Here is a 25772-nt window from a genome sequence, read left to right on the forward strand (position 1 = left end):
AAAGAAAAGCAAGCTGGAGACATCACAATTCCAGACTTCAAGCTGTATTACAAAGCTGTAATCATCAAGATAGAATGGTACTGGCACAAAACCAGACACAGATCAATGGAACAGAATACAGAACCCAGTAATAGACCCACAACTTTATGGTCAACTAATCTTCAACAAAGCAGGAAAGAACATCCAATGGAAAAAAGATGGTCTCTTCAACAAATGATGGGAAAACGGGGCAGCAACATGCAGAAGAATGAATCTGGACCACTTTCTTACACCATATACAAAAATAAATTCAAAATGGATCAAAGACCTAAATGGGAGACAGGAAACCATCAAAATCCTAGAGAAGAACACAGGCAACCTCTTTGACTTCAGTCATTGACCTCTTCTTAGACACGTGACCAGAGGCAAGGAAAACAAAAGCAAACATCAACTATTGAGACTTCATCAAGATAAACAGCTTCTAGACAGAAGATAAACTGTTTTCTGCAACAAAACTAAAAGACAACCTTTGGAAATGGGAGAAGACATTTCCATGATCCGATAAAGGGTTATTAATATCCAAAATCTATAAAGAACTTTTCAAACTCGGGCCTCAGTCAGTTGAGCGTCTGACTCTTGATTTTGGCTCAGGTCGTAATCTAATGGTTTGTGAGATCAAGCCCTTCTATAAGAGCAGGGACTGCTTAGGATTCTCTCTTTCCCTCTCTCTCTTCCCCTCCCCAGATCGCTCATGCTCTCTCTCAAAATAAATATTTAAAAAAAAAAAAAAAAAAGAGCTTAGCAAATTCAATACTCAAAAATCAAATAATCCAGCTAAGAAATGGGCAGAAGACATGAACAGACATTTTTCCAAAGAAGACATACAGATGGCTAACACACAAGAAACAATACTCAACATCACTCATCATCAGAGAAACAGAAATAAAAACTACAATAAGATATCAACCTCAAACCTGTCAGAATGGCTAAAATTAACAACACAGGAAACAACAGATGTTGGCAAGGATGCAGAGAAAGAGAAACCTTCTTACACTGTCATTGGGAATGTAAACTGGTGCAGCTACTCTGGAAAACAGTATGGAGGTTCCTCAAAAAGTTCAAAATAGAACTACCCTATGATCCAGCAACTGCACTACTAGGTATTTACTCAAAGATACAAAAATACTAATTCAAAGGAATACATGCACCCTGATGTTTATAGCAGCATTTCCAATAATAGCCAAGATATGGAAAGAGCCCAAGTGTTCATCAACAGATGAATGGATAATGGTGTGGTACACATATACAGTGGAATATTCCTCAGCCATAAAAAAGAATGAAATCTTGCCATCTTAAATGACATGAATGGAACTAGAGTGTGTTATGCTAAACAAAATACGCCAGTCAGAGAAAGACAAATACCATATGATTTCACTCATATGTGGACTTGAGGGAATGAATCAGATGAACATAAGGAAAAAAAAAAAAAAGAAGAGGGAGGCAAACTGTGAAACAGACTCTTAACTATAGAGAACTGAGGGTTGCCAGAGAGGAGGCTGGACTATTAGATGGATTTAACGGGTGATGGGTATTATGGAGGGCACTTGTTATGATAAGCACTGGGTGTTACACGTAAGTGATGAATCACTAAATTTTACTCTCGAAACTATATTACACTACATGTTAACTGGAATTTACATACAAACTTGAAAGAAAAACTTGAAAGAAACTAACTAATTAAATATATAAATAAATAGAACAAACAGGATAAGGCTATGGTCAATGTTATTCCAATATAAACTTTCCTTTATTAATTCATTGAAGAGTTGCTTAAGACTATTCATACGGTTATTCATTTAGTGAGCTACCCCTGCATCTAGATTGGATTCTCTATCTCATCCACAACTATTATCAGGAAGGACTTGTAAAGTCTAAATATACGGAGTATTTCAGATTTCCTACACTTTTCAGATTTTTTGCCCTGAAATTTCAATAATGCAAAAGCTTCAACTCTGCCTTGTATAGATTAAAATAATTTAAGCAACGGTGACAAAATGCTAAACTTACCCCTTTCGTCCAATAGGAGATTTTCTGGCTTAATATCCCTGTGAGTTATCCCAATACCATGCAGATAAACCTGAAGAGAAACAGAGAGAGGCAAACTTTAGTAACTTACTTCTTTCACATTAACTTTAAGGAAAAGAGACAACTGTACCTACCACCCCTGCCATGAGCTGATGGAAGAACCTCTGAGCATCTTGTTCAGGCATGCCTATGTCCGGCTCTGTAAGAATTAAAAATGAAAGTTAGCCTGCCAGGTAAAACATGATCAAGCTGCAACCAGAGTCTCCTAAATCAAAGGTTAGACATTTGTGACGGTATACTGGCAAACAGAACCTTATGCCAACAATTAAAAGACTCACTCAGTACTTAATTAATTCACATTTCCCCATCTGTTATGTGGCAAAAATAAATTAACATCAAAGGAAAACTACAGAGAGAAACTATTATCCAGATCAAGAATGCAAACCATACCTTGAAAGCCTGATTATCTTACACTAAACATGATTTATTTGGTGTCTTTCCAGTTTCCCCCTAATTTCTTCTAAATGCTAGGACAATATTTTCCCCATCCCTACAACATAAGTGCCAAAGTGTAAGCCTGGGCAAATATAAACTAATTTCACTAAATATTTCACAACAAAATGAAACCTCATATAATCTCTCACACTACACAGCCATGAATTACTGCAACGTTCCTTTAGGAACTACAATTTTATTAAGAAATGTTCTATTGTCAGTTTTCTTTTTATATTCTGATCTCTGTCTTTACCTTCTGATTTCTTTTACACTGAACTCTCTCCTGACATACATACTGGAGATTCTAATAATCAGTTTTTAACTGTGAAGATAATAGCTTTAACTTATAAATTTAGATCCACGTAATATATTTTTATGTACTTTTCTGTGTTCTGTAACATCAAGCCTTTGAATCTACATAGAACACTGAAAGTAGCAGTACAGAATTTACTAAATATAGGTAAAACAATACTAAAAAATTCTCAAGTTATTTCACTTAAACAAAAAAGAAGAAATATAACAACATGTTATTATTTTGGCTCTGTCAATGTATGCAATGATTTCATGTAACTGGAATGTCTATAAAGAAAAATCACTGTATAGGTAAAACAATACTTCACCATGAGATCAGTTTATCGTTCTTAAACTCTAAGAAACAGCAACCCTAAACAAAAATCACATGCACACTTTGGGAAAAAGGTTTACCTTGGTGAATCCATATTTACTTTAATGTGTTAACATAACTTGCAAAAGCAAGAAAACTTACTGTAATTTCGCTGTTGCATAAGCAGTTCTGAATGGACAATGACCAAAGAGCAGATCCAAGATTAAAAAACAAATTTAGAAACTTAATTAGCAGAATAGATAATTTAAATCTTATTTCCATACCTATTCTGTCAAAAAGCTCTCCTCCACTACAGTATTCCAGAAATAGATATTGGATATTGCCTTCTCTCCTGTGACCATAGAATTTCACTACATTCTCGTGATTTAACATTTTATTGATACAGATCTCTTTCTTAATATTTTCTGGACAGTCTATGGCACGTTTCATGTCTACAATCTTGACTGCAACTGCTTCTTCAGTTCTTCTATTCACAGCAAGTTGAACTCTAAAAAGGAAAAGGAAGACATGTGAATTCTATTTAAGACTTCAAAAGATTAAATATCAACTCATTCAACAATTTTACCTTTGTTACTTTCTCCACTCAGTAAAAACGAAGGAAATGGTTTCTGCCATGTTCTCAACAGATACTACTCCTTTCTGAAATGAGGGCATTAGCCATCATACATCACAGAAGTTATTATGTTGCATATCCAAAGGTCATTTAATAAATGCTTGATAAACTAAAATGGAGTAACAGTAATTCTAGGCCACATCACACATACACATGCTCTATTTAATTTTAATAACATCACCTAATATTTATTAACCTCACACTATATATGCCTATGGTAGCTGTTCTAAGCCCTGTGCGGTATATACTATCATTGTCATGGTAGACCCAAGGAAACAGAGACAGACGTTAAGGAGCTTGCCTAAGGATACAAAACAATGTGTTAGTATGTAACAGAGTCAAAATCTGAAACCAGGTAGTCTGACTCCCCAGTCTGATCTTTTACTCATTCAACCACTATGCTTAAAAGCCAGGAAGGAATATGTGGAAGGAGAAACTGAGTTCACAGTTCTTTACAGAAAAAGAAATTTTTTTTAAAGAAAAAAATCCTTACCAAATTTTGGGCTTTAGTTCCTACAGGTCTTTGAGTTCAAACGCAAAGGTCTGTTCTCTGAGATGCCCCTGTATTATAATAAACAACTCCCGGTGTGCCTAGGTGGGTCAGTTGGTCGAGTGTTCGACTCTTGATTGCCACTCAGGTCATGATCCCAGGGTGGTGAGATCGAGCCCCAAGTCTGGGTCCACGCTGGGCATGGAGCCTGCTTAAGACTCTCTCTCTCCCTCTCTCTCTCTCTCTCTCAAAATAAATGAAAATAAAATAGGATACACAGTCCAAAACAAGGAATACGTACTGCAACAAGATAACAAACACAAAGCGAAAGCACGCGTGAAGGCAAAGCAAGAGGACTCAGACTCACTCTCCATAGGCACCTTCTCCCAGGGTTTGCACCAAGTCCCAGTCTTCCACAAAAGGCACTGCCATGACTCCAGGATGGATCACGGCTGTAAAAGGCAGGAACCCAGAAGAGACGGGGGTGAGGATAATAAGCTTCGACCAGCTGTCATGGTCCCTCAATGTCACTAACAGTTTGCTTTCCCCGGGCACCTCGCCCGCGCTGCACCCAAGGCTCCAAAACCACACACGCAAGTGCTGGAAGTAGCGGCCTGGCGCGGTGTAACTCACACTCCCCCCGCCCACGCGGAGCGACCTACAGCAGCCCCCCTCAGGCCTCCGAGGCAAGGCAGCGGCTGTGCAGAGAGGCGGGGGGGCACAAATGCTTTGAAGGGGGTGACCGGGGAAGGGAAGGCGGGGAGGCGCGTGACGGGCAGCGGGCTAGCGGCGGCCACGGTTAGGCGCCGACGCCTGCGGCCCCTCCTCCCCGCCTAGCTCGGCTCCAATTCCCACCCCCACGCCAGGGAGAGGACCGGGAGGAGCCTGGGGCGGGGCCAAGCTGCCCCAAGAAGCGGAAGGAAGGGCTCGCTGGTACTCGGGACGGCTGGCGCCCAAACCTCAGGGGTCCCCAGCCAGCAGAGAGGGAGTCTCTTCAGTCCCTCTACAACCGGGTCCCCCTGGTCCCAAACTCCTCCACTGTCGGAAACCGCCCCTCCGCGGGAGACCCTCTGGTTCCCTTCCCTTGTCACCCGTAACTTTCTCTCGCCGTGCCCCTCTCAACTAACGTGGACCGCCGAAGTCCTTTTACAGACGCCTTTCCAACCCTACCGGCCGCCCCTCCTCACCAGGCCGTCCTTTGCCCGCCACCACAGGAATCCAAATGCAGCGCTTTTCCCGCCAAAACTTTCCCGGCGTCACGCTGTCGCAAACGCGCGCACCCTTGCCGTAAAGCAGGAGAGCGCGCGTCTCCCACCTCCGGCCGCTGTAAGGGGTGGCCGCGCCGGGCACCCGGTACCCGGAGAGCGCCCCCGAGTCGTGAGCCGGCCAGACCCGGGTTACTTTGGAATCAAGGGAGATCCAGCCTTGGAGAGGTTTAAAAACGGCCGAGCGCATCAACGCGCGGGATCTCCGGGCCACAGTGCGCGCGGGTCTCCGGTGCGTGGCCCGTAGGCGCGCGGCCCTCCAGCTCCGGGGCGGAGCCCGAAGCCCCCTCGGAGACCTGCGCGCACTCTGGGACTGCGGGGGCCCCGGGGGCCCTCCCCGCGGCTCTGGGCCTGGGCGCCTGTCCGCGCGCTCGCCCTCCGAGTCCCGTGCCCAGCGGCCTGGCAGCCTTGTGCGGATGGGTAGTATTCACAAGTGTTGCCTCTGAAACTTTAAAATGCGGTACGTATCAAACTAGGGCTGAGAAGCCGGGACGGCCGTTCGGAGTCACCCCCGTGCAGAGTGAAAGAACTTGGCGGCGGGAGCGAGGCACCCAGACTGGCCGCGCTGCAGCGGGGCTGGGAAACAGGCCACACTTTTGTACCGTGAGGGCGTGTCAGGACAGCCGGTTTCGCCTTGTGTCTCCAGGCTCCACAACACTACTTGAGCCGAACCTTTTGGAAGGAACCCCATCTCCAGAGCCTAGTTCTTCTACCCGCTTTCTCACTCTCATTGTGTAAAAACCCGACGGCTGGAGGCAAAGGGACTGTTTTGCCTCGTTTTTACGAAGCGTATTTTAAAAGCAGAGTAACCAGTTCAAATGGGAAAGAAAGTTCTGGGGAACGGGACTTGCTTGAGAACAAAATAAGGTGGAAAAAGCATGAAGTAGTCCCCCTCGACAGTAACCGAAAAAGCACACCCATGTTTTAAAGCAAAGTCCGGGACAGAAAAACAGGGACAGAGCACTTCCAGGTACTGGAGAAGTGTTTAACCATGACATCAACAGCGTTAGTTTCACGGAATAAAGTAAGTTTTCCAGGTCCTTTACTCCATTTTCACACTGTGCTGTAAACAAAGAACATGAAGAGAGGAAGAGGGGGACCTGCACAGTTCCTGTGTCTGGGTGGAATCAAGGTGTCTTAGCCTGAAAAGTGAGTAAGGTATGCAGGTTTCAGGCAGAATACCAGTTGAAGAATGTGAGAGAATCAGCGCACACATCCCCTTCTGAAACCTCACTAGAAGAGCAAATATTAAAATTATGATTTAATAATAGTAAAATTTATCATTTTTAAATAGTAAATTTGTAACAGAAAGCGGTAACTCCATACAAGAATGGAGTATGAAAAAAAAATTTTGGAAATTGGGCAGTTTTTAGATGAATGATAAAGATGAATCTTCTTAATGCCAGCAATAGGAAAGAAAAGCATCTTGATTTACATCACAGAACTCCCAAAAGGCTCAAGTTGGATTAGTGGCTGCTGGGTAACTGAATGGGAAACTGATGAAGGTGGGGCTAAACAGGGCAGGCTGAAAGAAGCAAAAAGATTTGGATCCCCTCCCCCCCTTTCTGTACCCAAGGAACTGCTCCTCCTCAAAGCTGGTACAAGACTTGAGAGGGTAAACCCTATCCTAACTGGAGAGCATCAGGCACAGTTATAAACTTGGGTACCTTACTGAAAACAAAGGTATTAAGTTTATGTACAGAGCCTTCTGCCCCCTCCTCCACCCCCAAATCTGCCAGGCAGGTTTGTATTCCCTAAGAAGACATCCAGGCCTTCCTCAGGGAATCTCACCTAGCCAGATCTAAAAATACCAGTATCAGGGATTTCCTATGTAACAATTATGTAACAGTTATGGTCCTGTGTTAACAATGTGACAACTGCCAGATCACAGGAGAGCAGCTGACATTCAGTAAGCCCCCACCCCATAAATACCTTCCAATCCACCCCACTCTCTAAGAAGAGCAGACAAGCAAGAATTTGAAAAGGCCTTTAATATGAAGGATCTTAAAACAAAGTATTTTTTTTTAAAGCTCTTGGACATAAAAAAATAACAGCAGAAAAAAATGGAAAGTAAATAGAAAGGTTAGAAAAAAAAATGTTTAGGAAATCTCCCAGAAGAAAAATAAAGATGGGAAATCAAGAGTACATATAAGAATGTCAGAAGACTAGGGGCACCTGGGTGACTCAGCCAGTTAAGCATCCAACTTCGGCTCAGGTCATGATCTCATAGTTGTGAGTCTGAGGCCCACACTGGGGTCTCTGCTGTCAGCACAGAGACCACTTCAGATCTTCTGTCCCCATCTTTCTGCCCCTCCCCTGCTTGCTCTCACTCTCTCTCAAAAATAAACGTTTAAAAAAAAATAGAAGACTAACCCAGTAAATCCAACATCCACATAATTTTTAGAAAGAGAAAAGGAGTTGAGGGAATACACAAGTAAATTTCTCAGAACTAAAGAACTTGACTTTCCATACTTAAAAGTTTAAAGTACCCAGCACAATGGATGACCCATTCCTAAGTGCATCATTGAGAAAATTTCAAAACATTACATATGAAGAGAGGTTCCTAACAGGCCTATGGTGGGAGTTGGAGGGAATGGACGCATACCAAAAAATTAAGAATCAGAATAGCATTGCATTTCTCAATAACATTTAGAAGACAGAAACAATGAGCCAATGCCTTCAAAATAATTCTAAGGAAAAGTTCTCCCCAACCTGGAACTCTGTACCTGCCTAATTGAGTGACAAGAGACAGGCAAGATCTAAAGAAACTGATCTCCCACACATTTTCTCAGGAAGGTAGATAGAGGTGATAATCAAGAAGGAAGTTAAGAGATTAACACAATTTGGAAGACCTACCAACCCAACAGGTGAGTAGCAGATCTAGAATGTAAACCAATCCAAACCATAACATACCAAAACAGGTGACATCAAGAATGAACACCTAACAAGTTTGAACAAAGGAAACTGGCACAAATGAAGGAGAGCTTGGGGAGAAATTAGTACAAAATACAAATGAGAAAAGCTTCTCCAAAAAAAGTTATGCAGAAACAAAAAAAAAAGCAGTAAAAGTACATATACCACATGGTCTAGATGTGAAAAACTCTAAGGTAAAGCCTGAGCTATTCTAAATCCTAACTGTAATAGAACCTTAGGAGGATGAGAATGTGTCCATGGGAATAGCACCCTCAGTATCTACATCACCCAAGTCAATAAATGATACCTGAAATTGAAAAACACAGAGCAAGCTAAAGCAAGTTATTTACTGATATGGAGGTAAGTAATGTGAGAATCAGCAGAGTTATAAGTGGTTGCCACTGAGAAGTGGAAAACAGTGTTGTTACTTTTAGATTTGATTTTTCTTACAGTAGGTGCACTACAACAGTGAAAGCGAAAGTAAATTTTTTAAAAAAGATAGCTTCACGTAGCCTTGAAGGTAACAAAATTAAAATTGTAAGAGTGACACTATAGAGATACGTTCAAGGGCTATCACATATATACTACCAAGGAAGATCACTAATGATCTTTACCTGGTATTGCTCACATTGATTTAAAAAAAAAGAAAGAAAGAATAATCTCTTCCACTAGGGAGAAATTCTGTATATAAATCCAGTAATATATTTACATATAGTAAATTAAATCTTACATCAGGTCTAAATCTCACCCACAAGTCAAGCACTTGGTATGTAAGTTGGTTTGGAAGGCTACGTTTCCTGGGTATACAAGAATACAGGGGTGTACCCTTTAGGAGCACCATTTAGACTTATCTAAAAGCTGTATAATTGCTCCTGTTTCTTAACAGGTAACACTAAACAGTTAGCTTGTGTTTCTGTTATGACTTAGGGTTTATATACATCACTGATATGTCTTACGCTGTCAAATACACAGTGTCCTACTCTACTGAATATAAGGCTGTTCTGACATTAAATATTGTTGGAACTACTGTGCTTTTAAATTTATTTTTCAATTTCTCTTCCCCTTTACTGCAGTCAGGGTAGCACTGTCTCTAGGTACTTGCTAATAGCAGTTCTTCCCCCTTTTAATTTGTAGCTTATTTGGCCAGGGCTTCAAAACCGATCATTGAGTTTGTTTGCAGCATAGAATAACAGCAAACAGGCTAACACTAAGGGAGAAAGAAGCCACCCTTACATAATTACAAGAGGTTTAGCACATAGGCTAAAGGCAATGAGCAAAAAGATATTTACTGTGTCACGGATAAGTGAATACTGAAAAGCTGGATTTCAAATAGAAATGTATAATTATATTTCAGCTGATTCAAAAATACCTACTGACCATCAAATTCTATATATAATACTGGAAAAGTTTCATCTCCACCGAGAACAGTAATTTCACTGCCTGCCTTGAGTCTTTCTTCAAAACTTCAAGTGATTCTCACTTGATTTATTCTTGCTCAAAAAAAACAAAAACCAAAGCAAAACAAAAACAAAAAAACCTAGCTAGTCTCAAAGACTACTGGTGAGATCAGGTCTGGCTAGCCACTTCCTGTCCCTCATAAAAGCAAATTGCTTCTAAGGACAAGACATGTTAAGAACAGAGACAGGATGGCAACACAGCTGTCTTTTCCTGCCCAGAAATGGCACTCCTCTGGTTCCACAAACACTTATTTATTTAATAAAAGTTTACTGAGCACCCACTATATGCAAGGCATTGTGCTAGGTGCTACAACTTCTGAAATGACAAAATTGTACATGTAGGATCTGAGCTAGTCCTTGATAGTGTTCCTGATTTGAGAGAGACAGGATGCCCCCCCGTGGCTCAATTAAGGAGCTAAGAGCATGGATGAGGTCTGCTTTTCCCTCCTATCAGCCCAGCACAAACTTTTGCCTTTCTCAAATCAGTCATAAGTCAAAAGAAATAAGGCACATTTAAAAAAAAATTCCCCCCTTTAATTGACCAAAGTAAAGCCATGACATTTCATTTGGTAACCTGCTCAGAATTATAAAAATCATTCCATTTGGCCCAGCCCATACTGCCCAGGGCAAAAGTTCCAGACAATACTAATCCCATCGTGCTCTGTTCTTATAAACTGCATATTTAAAAAACATCTTCGGCGTCCTAAAAGTGACGTGTTCAGTGCGAAGCATATCAGAGCCGGACGTAACATTTATGTCCGTGACAAGCCTCGATTATCCAGGTCCTTTACCTGCAACATAAAGATGTCGTTTAAGTATTTACGATCAGGTCAACTTGGGAGAACTTCTCCACTGAGTTGGGTTCTGCTGCCTGGTATGGTTTTGTGACAAAACGAACGCTGGTTTGAGACTAGCTTCTCTCTACTTAGCTTTAGGAGTACCTCTCAAGAGTAGAGCAAGTGATCTACCTGCCAAATGTATCAGGTGTTGACAATTTCTTCTTTTGTGAGATAGATAACACATTTCTGTGTAACTCTATTCCATAAATTCTTCAGTGGGGGAAAAGAAAATGTAGTGTGTACAGACACACACACACACAAACTTTTTCTCCCCTCCAAGCCTGATAATCACTAAAACAGATCAAATAAAGCCACAACTGGAAAAATAACTGTAACCACAGCCAAAATGACAGCAGACTAGGTGTGTCTACTCTCTAAGAACAACCTAAAATAAAAAAAGTAACATTCTGAGTTGCAAGCTACTTTTCTGACATTAGAAATGTCCTTATATTAGGGGCGCCTGGGTGGCTCAGTCAGCTAAGTGTCTGACTCCTAGTTTTCGCTGAGTCATGATCTCCTGGTTTGTGTGTTCAAGTCCCATGTCAGGCTCTGCGTTGGTGGCAAGAGCCTAGCTGGGATTCTCTCTCTTTTTCTTCCACTCTCCCATTCATGTGCTCTCTCTCTCTCAAAATAAATAAACTTTAAAAAAAGTCCTTATATTAGAAATATGTGGCCCATTTTTAAGCACTAGAACCAATCTGCAAACATGAGAGCTGCTTTCTCAGTGTAGTCTGCTCACCTTATATATCCTGACTAGCCAATGTTCTGTAGTATATGCTTCCTCCAGGACATCAAGTTCAAAGTCTTTATTCCCAATCTCAGCATTCCGGACACGGTCAAAGCCTGGTGGGCGCTCTAGAAAGAGACAAAAAAAAAAAAAAAAAAAAAAAAAAAAAAAAAACACTTCTTTCTACAGTGCTGATTTCCTAAGGAAAGAGTAAATCAATCTGATAAATCATCTCTCACATGGAATGTTATTCCTCAGCCTGAAGCTTATGTAGAGAGTAAGACCTATAGAAAAAGACATCACGTAGTAAGGGCAGATCAAGTGTTACCCTGACTCAAGTCCTTTCCAAGTTGATGCTTGGCAAATTCCATGGAAGCCATCTCTTTTAAGAGACAGGAGGCTGACTTCCCAGCCCCTCCATTCTTGATGACTGCTACCCAGAGGCCTCTGTGTTATACTAGTAACCCTTCCACGGATCAGAGAAAAACCTATCAGAAGTCAAAGGCCTGCCTCTCTCTAAAAAAATTTAAAAACAAATTTTAAAAAATTTTTAAGAAGGGGGGGTGCCTGGGTGGCTCAGTCAGTTAAGCGTCCAACTTCGGCTCAGGTCATGATCTCACGGTTCATGGGTTTGAGCCCCACATCGGGTTCTGTGCTGACAGCTAGCTCAGAGCCTGAAGCCTGTTTCAGATTCTGTATCTCCCTCTCTCTCTGACCCTCCCCTGCTCACGCTCTCTCTCTCTCTCAGAAATAATAAGAAAAATTTTTTAATTAAAAAAATAAAAAAGGGAGGGGGGCAGCTGGTTGGCTCAGTTATTTGAGTGTCAGTTGGTCCACACTCAGGGCGGAGCCTGCTTAAGATTCCCTCCCTCCCTCCCTCCCCCCTCTCTCTCTCTCTCTCCCCCCACCTCTGCCCCCAACCTCAACCATACATGCAAGCATTCTCTGTCTCCCTCTCTCAAAAAAAAAAAAAGAGGCCAAGGCCAGCATCCACTTCAGGAACTGTCCCTAGAGGAGAACGAAGAAATTAAACTCAGAAGGAAAGAATTAATCTAATCAGCTTAGTCTCGATGTATTTATTTAAGGAAATGAAAAGTCCTTTATATCACTGTATCCCCCTTTACTCCTCTCTCCACTGCAATACCTTTTACTGAGAGGCAATGAAATGTAACGGGTAAAAGTACACAATCTAGAGCAAGACTGCCCGAGCTTAACCTAACTCAGCCACTAGTTACGGGACGCTAGGCAGGTAAGTAACTTATTTGTACCTGAAATTCTCCATATATAAAATGGGAATAATATTAGTATCTATGTTTTCAGTTGTAGTAAAGATCAAATGAGCTAATAGATGTAAAGCACTTAGAGCAATGCCTGGCATTTGAAAACAACTATGCGTCGTTAGCTATCATGATTCTTCCTGTTGTTACTAATGTTATGAATCACTCACTGGCTTCTGTGTAGACCTGTCCAAAGCGGTAGTAACACATCTTGTACATAAGGCAGTTGAGCAGCACTGGAGAACCCTCACGGTCCACACGGAATTCCCCAGTTGGAGTATAATAATCGTGCTCCTTAATATGTCTGCCTGTGTCTGTGCTCCCTCCAATGCGGACCATCCATAGAAACTTGTTGATATCTAGAAAAAAGTAGAAAGAGAACTGCTGTGTCACAAAGGCTGCTGGAACTAAGTCACCTCATAAAAAGCTACCATTTCTTTCCTTGTTTTTTTTTTAAATAAAGTATAGTTAACATACAATATTATTTTAAGGTGTACAACATGATACATTTGAAAAAGCCACTGTTTCTAAGAAAATCTCTCATTTTTTAATGTGAGAAAGTACCGTTTCACTCTGATTTTTAAAAATATGAAACACAATGCGGTGGCAAAACTTTTCCCTCAAAATTTACAACTCTTCCTATAGATTATTAGACTCCTGAAATCCTATGCTATTGGTCCAGACTTAAGTCACAACAGAAATTATTCCCAGGTATTAGCTGGGCTGAGCTGTCCAATTATAGTAGCTATATATACTAGCCACATGTGGCTACTAACACTTGAAAGGCGGCTAGTCCAAATTAAGATGTGCTGGAAGTCTAAAGTACACACTGGTCTTCTAAGACTTAGTCCAAAAACAAAACAAAGGAAGTAAAATATAAAACCCCCAGGGGCACCTGGGTGGCTAAGTTGGTTGAGCCTCCGACTTCGGCTCAGGTCGTGATCTGATCATTTGTGTGCTTGAGCCCCACATCGGGCTCTGCACTGACAGCACAGACCCTGCTTCGGATTCTTTCTCTCTCTCTCTACCCCCCTGCCCTTCCCTGACTCATACTTTCTCTCTCAAAATAAATAAACTTAAAAAAAAATTTTAAATAACCCCCCAAATAATCTGATTAAAAATGGGCAAAGGACCTGAATAGACATTTTCCCAAAGATATTCAACTGGTCAACACATATATGAACATCACTAACCATTAGGGAAATACAACTCAAAACCACAATGAGACATCATCTCCCACCTGTTAGAATAATTATCATAAGACAAGAGATAACCAATGCTGGCAAGAATGTGGAAAAACAGGAAACATACACCGTTGGTGGGCATGTGAATTGGTATAGCCACTATATAAAACAGTCAAAAATTTAAAAATACAACTACCATATGATCCACCAATCCCACTTCTGGGTATATATCTGAAGGAATGACATTACTATCCCAAATATCTGCACCCCCATGTTCACTGCAGCTTATTTATAATAGCCAAGACCTGGAAACAACCTAAGTGTTCACTGATGGATGAACGGGTAAAGAAAATGTTGATCTTTGTATCTAGATACACGCACACACACACGCAGGCACACATCACATAAATAAAATGGAATACCATTCAGTCATTTAAAAAAAAAAAAGTGTCCGACTTTTGCTTAGGTCATGATCTCGCGGTTTGTGGGTTCGAGCCCCGCGTTGGGCTCTGTGCTGACTGCCAGCTCAGAGCCTGGAGCCTATTTCAGAGTCTGCATCTCCCTCTCCTAGAAGTGAATAAAAATATTTAAAAAAAAAAAAAAAAAGGAAATCCATCCATTTGCAACAACATGGATGGGCCTTAAGAGCATTATGCTAAGTGAAGTAACACAGTGAAAACAAATACTGTATATCTCACTTATATGTGGAATCTAAAAAACAAACTCAGAAACAGAAATCAGAATTGTGGTTGCCATAGGCAGGGGGTGAGGGGCAGGGGGGAACCAGGTGAAGATAGTCAAAAAGTGACAAACTTCCAGTTATGAGATAAATAAGTTCTTGTTATATAATATAGAACATGATGCTTATAGTTAACTATACTGGATTATATGCGTGAAGTTGCTAAGAGAATGGATTTTAAAAATTCTCATTACAGGGGGCGCCTGGGTGGCTTAGTCGGTTAAGCGTCCGACTTTCGCTTGGGTCATGATCTCGCGGTTCGTGGGTTCGAGCCCCGCGTCGGGCTCTGTGCTGACTGCCAGCTCAGAGCCTGGAGCCTGTTTCAGTCTGTGACTCCCTCTCTCTCTGACCCTCCCCTGCTCACGCGGTCTCTCTCTCTCTCTCCTAGAAATAAATAAAAATTAAAAAAAATAAAAAAATAAAAATTCTCATTACAAGAAAAAATATTTGTAATTATGTAAGGTGATGAATGTTAACTCATTATGGTAATCATTTCACAATACATATATCAAATGTATTTTTTAAAATTTTTCATGTTTTATTTTTTAATTTGAGAGAGAGCAAGCACAAGTGGGAGAGAGGAGCAAAGGAGGTGAGCAAGAGAGAGAGAGCGAGAAAGAATCTTAAGCAGGCTCCATTCTCAGCATGGGGTCTTGATCCTTTGATCCTGGGATCATGACCTGAGCCCAAATCAAGAGTCAGACATTCCACCCACTAGGCCACCCAGGTGCCCCTATATATCTCAATAAAACTGGGGGGAAAAGATAATACATAAATGAATGGGTATGGCTGTGGCCTAATAAACAGACTCCTGGCCTACTGGATCATCAATGATATGTATCTGATCTTAAAATTTCCACATCATGTAGCATCTGAGAAAACATTTAATGATTTTTTTTTTAAATTTATTTCTAGGAGAGAGAGAGAGAGACAGCGTGAGCAGGGGAGGGTCAGAGAGAGAGGGAGTCACAGACTGAAACAGGCTCCAGACTCTGAGCTGGCAGTCAGCACAGAGCCTGACGCGGGGCTCGAACCCACAAACCGCGAGATCATGACCCAAGCAAAAGTCGGACGCTCAACCGACTAAGCCACCTAGGCGCCCCCTGAGGAAACATTTAAAATCCCTCGTTTTCCTATTAAAAATTTCAAAAATTAAAAACAAAAAGAATGGACTATTGAAAAGTAACAGGAACTGCATGACGGAAAGGCCATTGCTGAAAGACACTGCTGTCGACAGAAAGGGCAAGTTGGAGAAAGGTAAAAAGTAACAGGAACTGCATGACGGAAAGGCCATTGCTGAAAGACACTGCTGTCGACAGAAAGGGCAAGTTGGAGAAAGGTAATGTTGTATCAAACTCAGACAAGAGAGCCTGGACTATGATCAGATCCAAATACTTTATTATTTTTAGATCTGCTCAAGCATTTACTAGAAAATGAGTAACATGAAATAAACATGATTTGCAAAAAGGCGAAATCTTGTCCATGACACATCTCAAGGAGGTTTAAATTAAGAACATTTTAGGAAACATAAGATATGACCAAAAGTAATGAAACTTAAAGAATAAATGTAATAGAAATAATATACCTAAATGCCTGTTAATCCCTTTAGAAAATGCTGCTTTTGAAACTGGTACCACTTAGCATAAAAATGCTCACAGGGTGCCTGGGTGTCTCAGTTAAGCTTCTGACTTCAGCTCAGGTTGTGATCTCATGGGTTGTGGGTTCAAGACCCGCATCAGGCTCTGCGCTGACAGCTCAGAGCCTGGAGGCTGCTCCAGATTCTCTGTCTCCGTCTTTCTCTACTCCTCCCCCACTTGCACTCTGTCTCACTCTGTCTCTCAATAAATGCTAAAAAAAATTTTTTTTAATGCTCAAACATTTTAGAATTGTCTTCAGAGCCCACATTTTGTGTTTCTTTAAAAACTACTTTGCTGGGGTGCCTGGGTGGCTCAGTAGGTTGAGCGTCCGACTTCAGCTCAGGTCATGATCTCATAGTTCATGAGTTCGAGCTCCACGTTGGGCTCTGTGCTGACAGCCAGCTCAGAGCCTGGAGCCTGCTTCGGATTCTGTGTCTCCCTCTCTCTGATGCTCCCCTGCTCCCTCTGTCTGTCTATCTCTCTCTCTCTCAGAAATAAATTTAAAAAAACATTAAAAAAAATTTAAAAACTACTTTAAGTATGATTGACATACAAAAAGCTGTATATATTTAAATTATACAACTTGATGAGATGTGGTGTTTTTTGTCTTTGTTTTAATAGACTCAGGAAAAGCAAGAATAATGGCTTAAAATGATTTAGGGCAGAGAGGAAGAGAGATCAGCTGTCAGGTGGCTATTTTGGGGCACATATTTGTCTATGTATCTGTGTATGTTTGTGAAGGCCTGAGAGAGGTGGGGGAGAGAGGGAAGGAGGGAGGGAGAAATTATTTTAAAATGTTAAAAAGTATTCACAGAAGGCACCAGCTGGAATGTTACCATGATTAATAATAATAATATTATTAATAACAACAATCTCTAGATTTGGGGTTCACTCCTTTTCATTGACCAATACCTCCAGATTTTTCAGAATTCCAACTAATACAGCCTACCACTCTGAGCTTGAGGAATCAATTCAGTATGAGAAAATAAAACATTACTGTCTTCTTTCATGATTTTCAGATGCATGTTTTCATAAATTTAGATAATGAGAGTGTTATTTTTGCAATGATTATCTTAATTTTTTTAAAGTCTAGCTTCCATATATATCAAGAAACTGTCAAATCATTCTTTCAACCTTTCAACAATTCAAAAACATAGCACAATGTTTAAAGAAAGCTTTTCTCTGTTAAGGTTTTCTGAGGCTTTCTTTATGTAAACTTAGCCTAAGCTATCATTGTCACAATTAAGCATCAATTTGACCTAATCTCGGATTTTCACATTTTTACAGTACTACACAGCAAATGATTATATAGCAAGTTTCTCTGTCTTCATGAAAACATGGGTATTACCATCATGTACGTGCGCAAATGTAGAAGGTTTGTAATACTGAGTGTAGGCAAAGGATGTAGAGCAACTAAGAATTTCAAACACTGCTGGCAGGAATGTAAATTGGTGCTGCCACTCTGGAAATCTCTTGGCCAGGACCTATTAACGCTGAACATCCCTTCTTAACCAGAAGTTCCATCCTTTAGTACGCGCGTTCACCAGAAGACCAGTGCAATCATGTTCACAAGAGCATCATTCATGACAGCCCCAAACTGTTGGAACCCATCAACCCTAAATACCCATCAACACTAAAATGCATACATTATGCTATATTCACCCAATGGAATACTACACAGGAATGAGAATTAAAAAATTATTATTATCTACAATATGAATGAATCTTGCAAACATAATACTGACCAAAAAAGATCAGAAATGAAGGGCCCACACTGTAGTATCTATTTATAAGGTTCAAAAACAGGCAAAACTACCCAGGTACGTATACACATGTGTCAAAATTTGCCAAATTACAGATTTTAAATTTGTGCTGTGTACAATATGTTAATTATGCTTCAATAAATCTGTTTAGAAAACAAATGATATTAGGAACGAAGATAGTGGTAACCCTCAGATCTTGACAGGAGGTAGATACTGCAAGAGATATGAAGAGGAATTCTAGAACACTAGTAATGTTGTTTCTTGGTCTGGGGCTGGTTACATGGATATGTTCCCCTTGTGAAAATTCATCATGCTTACAATATCTGCATTTTTTTAAATGTTAAACTTTATGGGCACTTGGGTGACTCAGTTGGTTAAGCATCCAATTCTTGGTTTTGGCGCAGGTCACGATCTCAAGGTTTGGGAATGTGAGCTCCACACAGGGATTTATGCAGAGAGCATGAAGCCTGCTTGGGATTTTCTCTCCCCCCTTCCTCCTCTACCCCTCCTGCACGTTCTCTCTCTCTCTCAAAATAAATAGACTTAAAAAAAGAAGTGAAATTTTAATGCAAAGTTCACCTTAAAAATCTGTACAATCAAAAGCTCTTGTCCTTTTCACTATTTCTTTTCATGTTAAGTTACTTTGTCAAGGGTCTCATGTGCTAAATTTCTTAATCTCACACACAAAAAATTATATTATGTTCCAAATGACATTTTTATGCCAGCATTAAACATACTTCTGTGCACCTCAGGCAATAAAAGGTCAATTGACTAGAAGTGGTTACTAACAATGGTTAGTGCTAAGACCTCAAGAAATTATCCTTTTCTACCACATATATGTGTACATTATACATATAAAGATACATATACACATAGACAAATATATATACACAAATAATTTTCTATAGGATTTGGCTATATTGTGACTATTAGAAAACCTAGGGGCGCCTGGGTGGCTCAGTCAGTTGAGTGTCCGACTTCGGCTCAGGTCATGATTCGGCTCAGGTCACAGTTCGTGGGTTCGAGCCCTGCATTGGGCTCTGTGCTGACAGCTAGCTCAGAGCCTGGAACCTGTTTCAGATTTTGTGTCTCCCTCTCTCTCTGAACCTCCCCTGCTCACGCCGTCCCTCCTCTCTCAGAAATAAATAAAACATTAGAAAAAAAAACCTATAAATAATTACACACAAATAGTGCTGGTGTGACTGTGAAAGTTCAAGTCTGTGGACACAGGTCCCTGCTATCGTTCCTCCTCTGCTGCACAAGACACACAAGGAAATCAATCTTCTTACTTTATACTTAGAGCTTTCCATGTACTATATACATTAATATAATCTAAAATTTAAACATCTTCAAGATGCAGCCATATAGTCAAAGAAAATTAAGATAGAAATATGAGGTAGTTATTAACTGCAGGAAAACAAAAGTCGTTCTGGGTAAGACTGTAACCATGGTATACTGGTTGACTGAGCAATGAATATTTATACAGTCGGGATTTTGAAAACACCTTATCTGGATTTAACCAAAAACTAAAACATTGACTCTACTAAGAAGTTCAAGAGGAAAGGAGGGAGTGGGGAAAGGTAAAAAGAATGAAGTTTCTTATCTACAATTATAAATTGAGACAGTATACAGAAAATGATAAATGAATACACATATTTTTGAAATAGGAACAAAGGTTCTAGAAGAAACAACTCAAGAAATAATTGCCTCTGGAAGCTTGTAACATAAGGGACTTTAGGTTTAGGGATGGGGTACTACCTACCACTTTTTATCATAAACCCTCAAAAGTGTTTAATGTGTTAAAGTATAAGAAAGTATTGCTTTAATTTTTTTAAATTGCTTAAAATTTTTTTTTAAGGCGGCAAACCTCATTTTGATGAGTCTTCTAAAAATATAGGTTTGTTAATAATAACAAGGAACATGGTAAAATATGCCACACACACACACACACACACACACACACACAGATATAACATAAATATGAAACATTTTAAGTTGGCAGATGAATCTATGGCTTAACCCACTAAAAATGCTAATTCTGAAGTTCATTTTCAGATGCCTTATGTTTTTTTTCACACTGTACTTTATTTTTTGTTTGTTTGATTTACATGTACTGTGAAATGATCCCAATAGGTTCGGCTTCTCTTTCTGTTCTTTGTTTACTAGTTGTATGTAGAGCAACTCCTAGGTCTTCAGACAACTATACCATGCCATATCTAAATGAGAATTCTTTACATTTACCTCCTACTTGTTGCCAAACAAAACAAACAACTGTAACATTACAAATACTTAGGAACTTCCCCAACCAAGAAAGTATGTTGATATCAGTAAAAAGACAGAAAAATAAGAGAGTCATCTAGTTTTCTTAGAATATATGACCTACAGTTAGAAATAGAATCAAGTACATACCATCAGAGGAATACCCAGTAAGGCCTCCAAAAATGACCAGCACATAGCTAACATCAAGCTCCCTCATGATCTCATAGGCTTTTTCTTCTGTGGATGCCATTGCCTAGAAAAATACACACACATTTCTCAGAGCAAAATTCCAGGCCATATGATACCTCAGAGAGAAACATTTCACACTAGACCCTGTGTGCCAAACACACACAGGAGCCCTCACTTTACCTGCCCTACTCGAGAAATATGGGTATTATTCCATGTGTTATTGTCCACTAAAATTGTCCGATTTGCCATAGCCGTGATCTGGTAACCATAATCCCACCATGACATGACCTTTGCATCCTGAAAGAAGAATGGGAAATGAAAATAAGCTGCTTGCTGCCTCCAAAAATCAAATACAAGAGAAGAACTGGAAGGGCATCTTATAGTCTAATAAGTGAGGTACTTCCTACAAAGAAAATAATTCTTGGCACTTGGTACTACATTTACATATAAGCATGAAATCTCAGTGTAAATTAAACAATCCAACATTCCCAATACTTGCATCTCCGATCACCTTATATAAACAAGCATAAAAGGATGGCATGTGTAGGGGGACTGTGCAATATTTCCAAATAAACAGTCTGGTGTCATCAGATAATTATATTAAATGATCTTTCACAATTCACAAAAACGCAGTTATTATAAAGATGAGAGGGAATACAAACCATAGGATATGATGCACTAGGATTAAGAAATTCTTACAGCTTGAGGGGCACCTGGGTGGCTCAGTCGGTTAAGCGTCCGACTTCAGCTCAGCGCATGATCTCATGGTTCATGCGTTCAAGCTCCACATCGGACTTTGTGCCGAGAGCTCAGAGCCTGGAGCCTGCTTTAGCTTCTCTGTCTCCCTCTCTCTCTGCCCCTCCCCTGCGCATACTCTGTCTCTCTCTCTTTCTCTCCCTCAAAAACAAATAAACATTTAAAAAAAAATTTATTTTTAATTCTTACAGCTTTAACTCTTTAAGAATCTAACTTAGAAGTGCTACTCTCCATGGCTACTGCAAAGAAAATCACTTCAGATTCCCAAAATGTTAAAAGTGCTTATTATTCAGTGATCACTTTATGGAAACTATCTTTTCTCGTTTCTACTTTCTGATTTCTTTTAAAATTGGGATGGTCCGCCTCATGATAAAATCACCACACTGTCAGAGCACAGATAATTACCAGTGTAAGGATACAGAAAAAATCCTGAATCACATGAAGGCTGACCTTTAAGCCTCATTCAGCACCAGGGTTCTGTAGTTCCAATTCCTCCAAGCTTTCCACCAATCTAAAAGCTGTATGATTCACTTTCACAGCAAATGTCCCCAACCTCACTTGACTCCTCAATCCCACTCCTCCCAAATCTTACCTCTGGAGTATTGTGACGAAGCCAATAATATGCTTCTCGAAAGTCATCAAAAATGATCCTACTGCCATCCCCACCACGGGCAGACAGCACGATGGAGGGAGAAGAGTAGGCCTCACTGGTCACCCAGGTTGAATGAAAGGTGTAGGTGATAAGAAAGAAAGCCATGACCAGTATCATCCCACTTGCCACCTAAACAAGAAAACTGTGTTGTAAATTAAATTTACACAACTCAGAACAACTTCTTACACACAATAATACAGATAAGATGAATCCAAATGATCACTATGACAGCACTCTACTCCCTCACTCAAAACACACACACGCACACACACACACACACAGTTTCCCAAGCCTGTTATAAGTGTTGCTTAATTCTCACTTCATTCTTTTTTTTTTTTTTTTTTTAATATTTTTTATTTATTTCTAGGAGAGAGAGAGAGACAGCGTGAGCAGGGGAGGGTCAGAGAGAGAGGGAGTCACAGACTGAAACAGGCTCCAGGCTCTGAGCTGGCAGTCAGCACAGAGCCCGACGCGGGGCTCGAACCCACAAACCGCGAGATCATGACCCAAGCGAAAGTCGGACGCTTAACCGACTAAGCCACCCAGGCGCCCCAATTCTCACTTCATTCTTAATAGGGTATGTAGAATCCTGTTGCTTCTTGCTCTTTTTGTCTGGACGACTTATATCCAGATTCTTCATGTAAGTGGACAGCACCTGGGAGACTCCAATGCCAGAAAGGATGCACATTACAGGCGCCAACACTAGCATCAGACGCACCTGAAAGAGGCAGGAAGCAAAAACACAGTCCAATCAGTGTTTTACAAATTAAAGACTTCAACCTATTAGTAGATCATGATATCAATTCAGCAGTTTTCAACAAACATGACTGCTCAATAAAAAAGAACAAAATATGAGAAAATATTTGATACATCTACAATAGTAGAAGTATACATTTCTTTTTTGTTTGTCTGTTTGTTTGTTTTATTTATTTCTAGGAGAGAGAGAGACAGCGTGAACAGGGGAGGGTCAGAGAGAGAGGGAGTCACAGACTGAAACAGGCTCCAGGCTCCGAGCTGGCAGTCAGCACAGAGCCCGACGCGGGGCTCAAACCCACGAACCGCAAGATCATGACCTAAGCGAAAGTCGGACGCCCAACCGACTAAGCCACCCAGGCGCCCCAGAAGTATACATTTCTTAAAGCTATTTTTCAGTTATATGGGTATATATGTAAGTGTCCTGAACAATGCTATGTTAAAGAATGTATTTAACTATGGTTTGAACTTAAAAAAAGGCGGGGGGAAGGCGCCTGGGTGGTTCAGTCAGTTAAGCATCTGACTTTGGCTCAGGTCAGGATCTCGCAGTTCATGAGTTCGAGCCCCACGTCTGGCTCTGTGCTGACAGCTCAGAGCCTGGAGCCTGCTTCGGATTCTGTGTCTCATTCTCTCCCTGCCCTTCCCCTACTTGTGCTCTGTCTCTCTCTCTCTCTCTCAAAAATAAATAAATGTAAAAAAAAACATAAACACTGTCTTACTACAACTTATAAAAGCTCTCCTCTTTCAACAATCTAATACTTGGCAATGTTCCCAGAACATTAAGGAAAAAACATCAACTCCTTTCTTAAGACACTCAAAAAGAAGGGGAAAGAAACCCGCCCATGGTCACTGGACCCAACAGAGTATACGTGTCTCTCCCTAACACAAGGTTCTGAATCCCAAAAAGCTGCACCCCACAACCAGAACGTCTGAGTGCACCATACATTCCTGGCACGGCTCAGCACCAGTGAGCAGGTCTACAACTCAGCCCCTCAAATGCTCCAAGGAAAGCATGTGCACAGTCATCATCATAGTCTGAATCCTGCCGGGCACCTCAGAGCCAGGGGTAGAAACGTGGCTAAGACTGAGGACATTCCTCACCATGACAGCTGAGAAGTACATGCTGGTCACACCATACATAATGATGAAAATCCGGGCATCAGAAAGGTTGCTGAAGCAGTAATAGAGACCAACTACAAAAATAAAAAGATGCAAGCAGCTAAAATAAATAATCATAGATATGTGCAAAGACATTTACTACACAACTCTTGAAAACAGCAAAAAGTCAGAAACCACCTAAATATCCAACATTATAGAAGTAGTTTTTATACCATATTTATATAGTGGAATATATCAATTAAAATATTGCTGCAGGATATCATGGACCACTTGCCTTCTTCTTTACACATCTTTGTACTTAAACAAATTTAACAAATAATATAATGCTAAATAACAGAAGTTATGATTCTTTATAAAAAGAAAAAAATTGGGGGAAGAAAGGTATCATCCTCGGGACACCTGGGGGGCTCAGTCAGTTAAGCGGCTGATTTTGGCTCAGGTCATGATCTTACCGTTCGTGAGTTTGAGCCCAACATCAGGTTCTGTGCTGACAGCTCAGAGCCTGGAGCCTGCTTCAGATTCTGTCTCTCTCTCTCTCTGCCCCTCCCCTGCTTGCTCTCTCTCTCTGTCTCTCAAAAAAATGAATAAACATAAAAAGAAAAAAAAACAGTATCATCCCATATTTGTTCAATAAATAACTGGATGGGGGGGCCCGGCTGGCTCAGTCAGAAGAGCATGCACACATGATCTCAGGGTCATGAGTTTGAGCCCCAGGCTGGGTGTAGAGATTACTAACCAAAATTTAAAGAATAAAAAAAAAAACTCTCACAAAAATAAATGAGTAAATAACCAGATAAATATACATCAAAATGTTAACAACAGCAACAGATGTTTGGTGAGAATTCCTAAGATTTTTATTTTTTCTTAACTTGTCTATATTTTTTACAACAGACAACTTACTTTCATGAGGAAAAAAACCATAGAAGCTATTTAAAAAACAATAACAACAGCAACAACAAAAAAGGAAGCACCCCACCACTTGTAAATTCAAAATCATTTCTGGATTGTCTAGAAGATAAGTAGCTGAGGCTTCTCAATCAGCCATGCCTATTCTCAAACTTTAGTACCCCAAGAAGATAAATGGGGAAGAGTCAAGGATGGGGGTTGGGAGAGAGGGGCACTGAAAGTACTCAAAAACCAAAACAAAAACCTAAATACAAACTTGAGTTGAATTTTAACTTATAATATAAATGAACAGAAAACTGGGAGGCTCTGAACTTGCCAGCATCTCCAACTGTTCAACTTCTGACTTCTACTCTGCTTCAAATATTAGAAAAATGTGCTTAGCCATTCTTTGTACTGCATAGGGAAAACAGGCAAAAAAACAAAACAACAACAAAGTACAAAGATGATGGTAAGTTACTCATTTTGAATCAAATGGCGGTTCTTACAAAGAAGGCCACTTCAGAACACAAAGTAGACAGACCTGGAAACATGAAGACCAGAAGCTGTAGGTCAAAATAGTATGAGGACCAGGTGGTGGGCTGATGCTCAGACACAGAGGCAATGATGGGGATGTTGTTCTTAGCATAAGAAGGATCCAGTAGTGAGTAGAAACGCCCAGTCCAGGGAGATATTTTTCCTGGCAGCAAAGAAGCAACAAATATTTCACAATCACTCTTGAAACAAAGTAACATCTGATCCTAACTAATCACAATTTTCCATTTTCATAAGAGTCTCTAAGTCAGAGAAGAACTAGGTTTTTGTTAAAATGCCATGAACAGCCTAAGAATCTCACTCTTTCCTTTCTTTCCAACGTGAGAGTACTTTGTCAGCACAGCCAGCAAAATAAAGTCAGGCTGTACATAAACTCAGAGATGGGAGGCAAAAGTGCTTCCTATGAAGGTTTTAGGGTCAAATCTGGCCAAACCAAGGTCAGCTCTATAAATAAAGCCAACTACATCCTCCAGTGCTGCTCTGAAATAGACCACACAGACAGACAGGCAGAATCCAGTA

The 25772-nt window shown here is 40.5% G+C and overlaps 2 protein-coding genes across 4 annotated transcripts in view; both read right to left on the reverse strand.

The window, feature by feature from the left end:
- The window catches only part of CHEK1 (checkpoint kinase 1), a 33472-nt gene extending 27921 nt beyond the window's left edge, over nt 1-5551 (reverse strand). For all 3 annotated transcript variants that reach the window (XM_039250151.1, XM_039250152.1, XM_039250150.1), the window contains exons 1-5: nt 5475-5551; nt 4655-4739; nt 3448-3671; nt 2199-2263; nt 2047-2116 (exon numbers count right to left, since the gene is read on the reverse strand). In XM_039250151.1, the coding sequence (XP_039106082.1) occupies nt 2047-2116; nt 2199-2263; nt 3448-3671; nt 4655-4719 (424 nt within the window). In that variant the 5' untranslated portion in view covers nt 4720-4739; nt 5475-5551. The remainder of the gene's footprint in view (nt 1-2046; nt 2117-2198; nt 2264-3447; nt 3672-4654; nt 4740-5474) is intronic.
- A 4883-nt stretch (nt 5552-10434) lies between these two features.
- The window catches only part of STT3A (STT3 oligosaccharyltransferase complex catalytic subunit A), a 28733-nt gene continuing 13395 nt past the window's right edge, over nt 10435-25772 (reverse strand). The window contains exons 10-18 of the mRNA XM_039250170.1: nt 25243-25398; nt 23799-23890; nt 22507-22662; nt 21885-22073; nt 20717-20833; nt 20498-20600; nt 12936-13124; nt 11501-11616; nt 10435-10713 (exon numbers count right to left, since the gene is read on the reverse strand). Of these exons, the coding sequence (XP_039106101.1) occupies nt 10675-10713; nt 11501-11616; nt 12936-13124; nt 20498-20600; nt 20717-20833; nt 21885-22073; nt 22507-22662; nt 23799-23890; nt 25243-25398 (1157 nt within the window). The 3' untranslated portion in view covers nt 10435-10674. The remainder of the gene's footprint in view (nt 10714-11500; nt 11617-12935; nt 13125-20497; nt 20601-20716; nt 20834-21884; nt 22074-22506; nt 22663-23798; nt 23891-25242; nt 25399-25772) is intronic.

This window comes from Hyaena hyaena, unplaced genomic scaffold (genome assembly GCF_003009895.1).
Source record: "Hyaena hyaena isolate Hyena2069 unplaced genomic scaffold, ASM300989v1 scaffold_364, whole genome shotgun sequence".
Classification (NCBI taxonomy): Eukaryota; Metazoa; Chordata; class Mammalia; order Carnivora; family Hyaenidae; genus Hyaena; species Hyaena hyaena.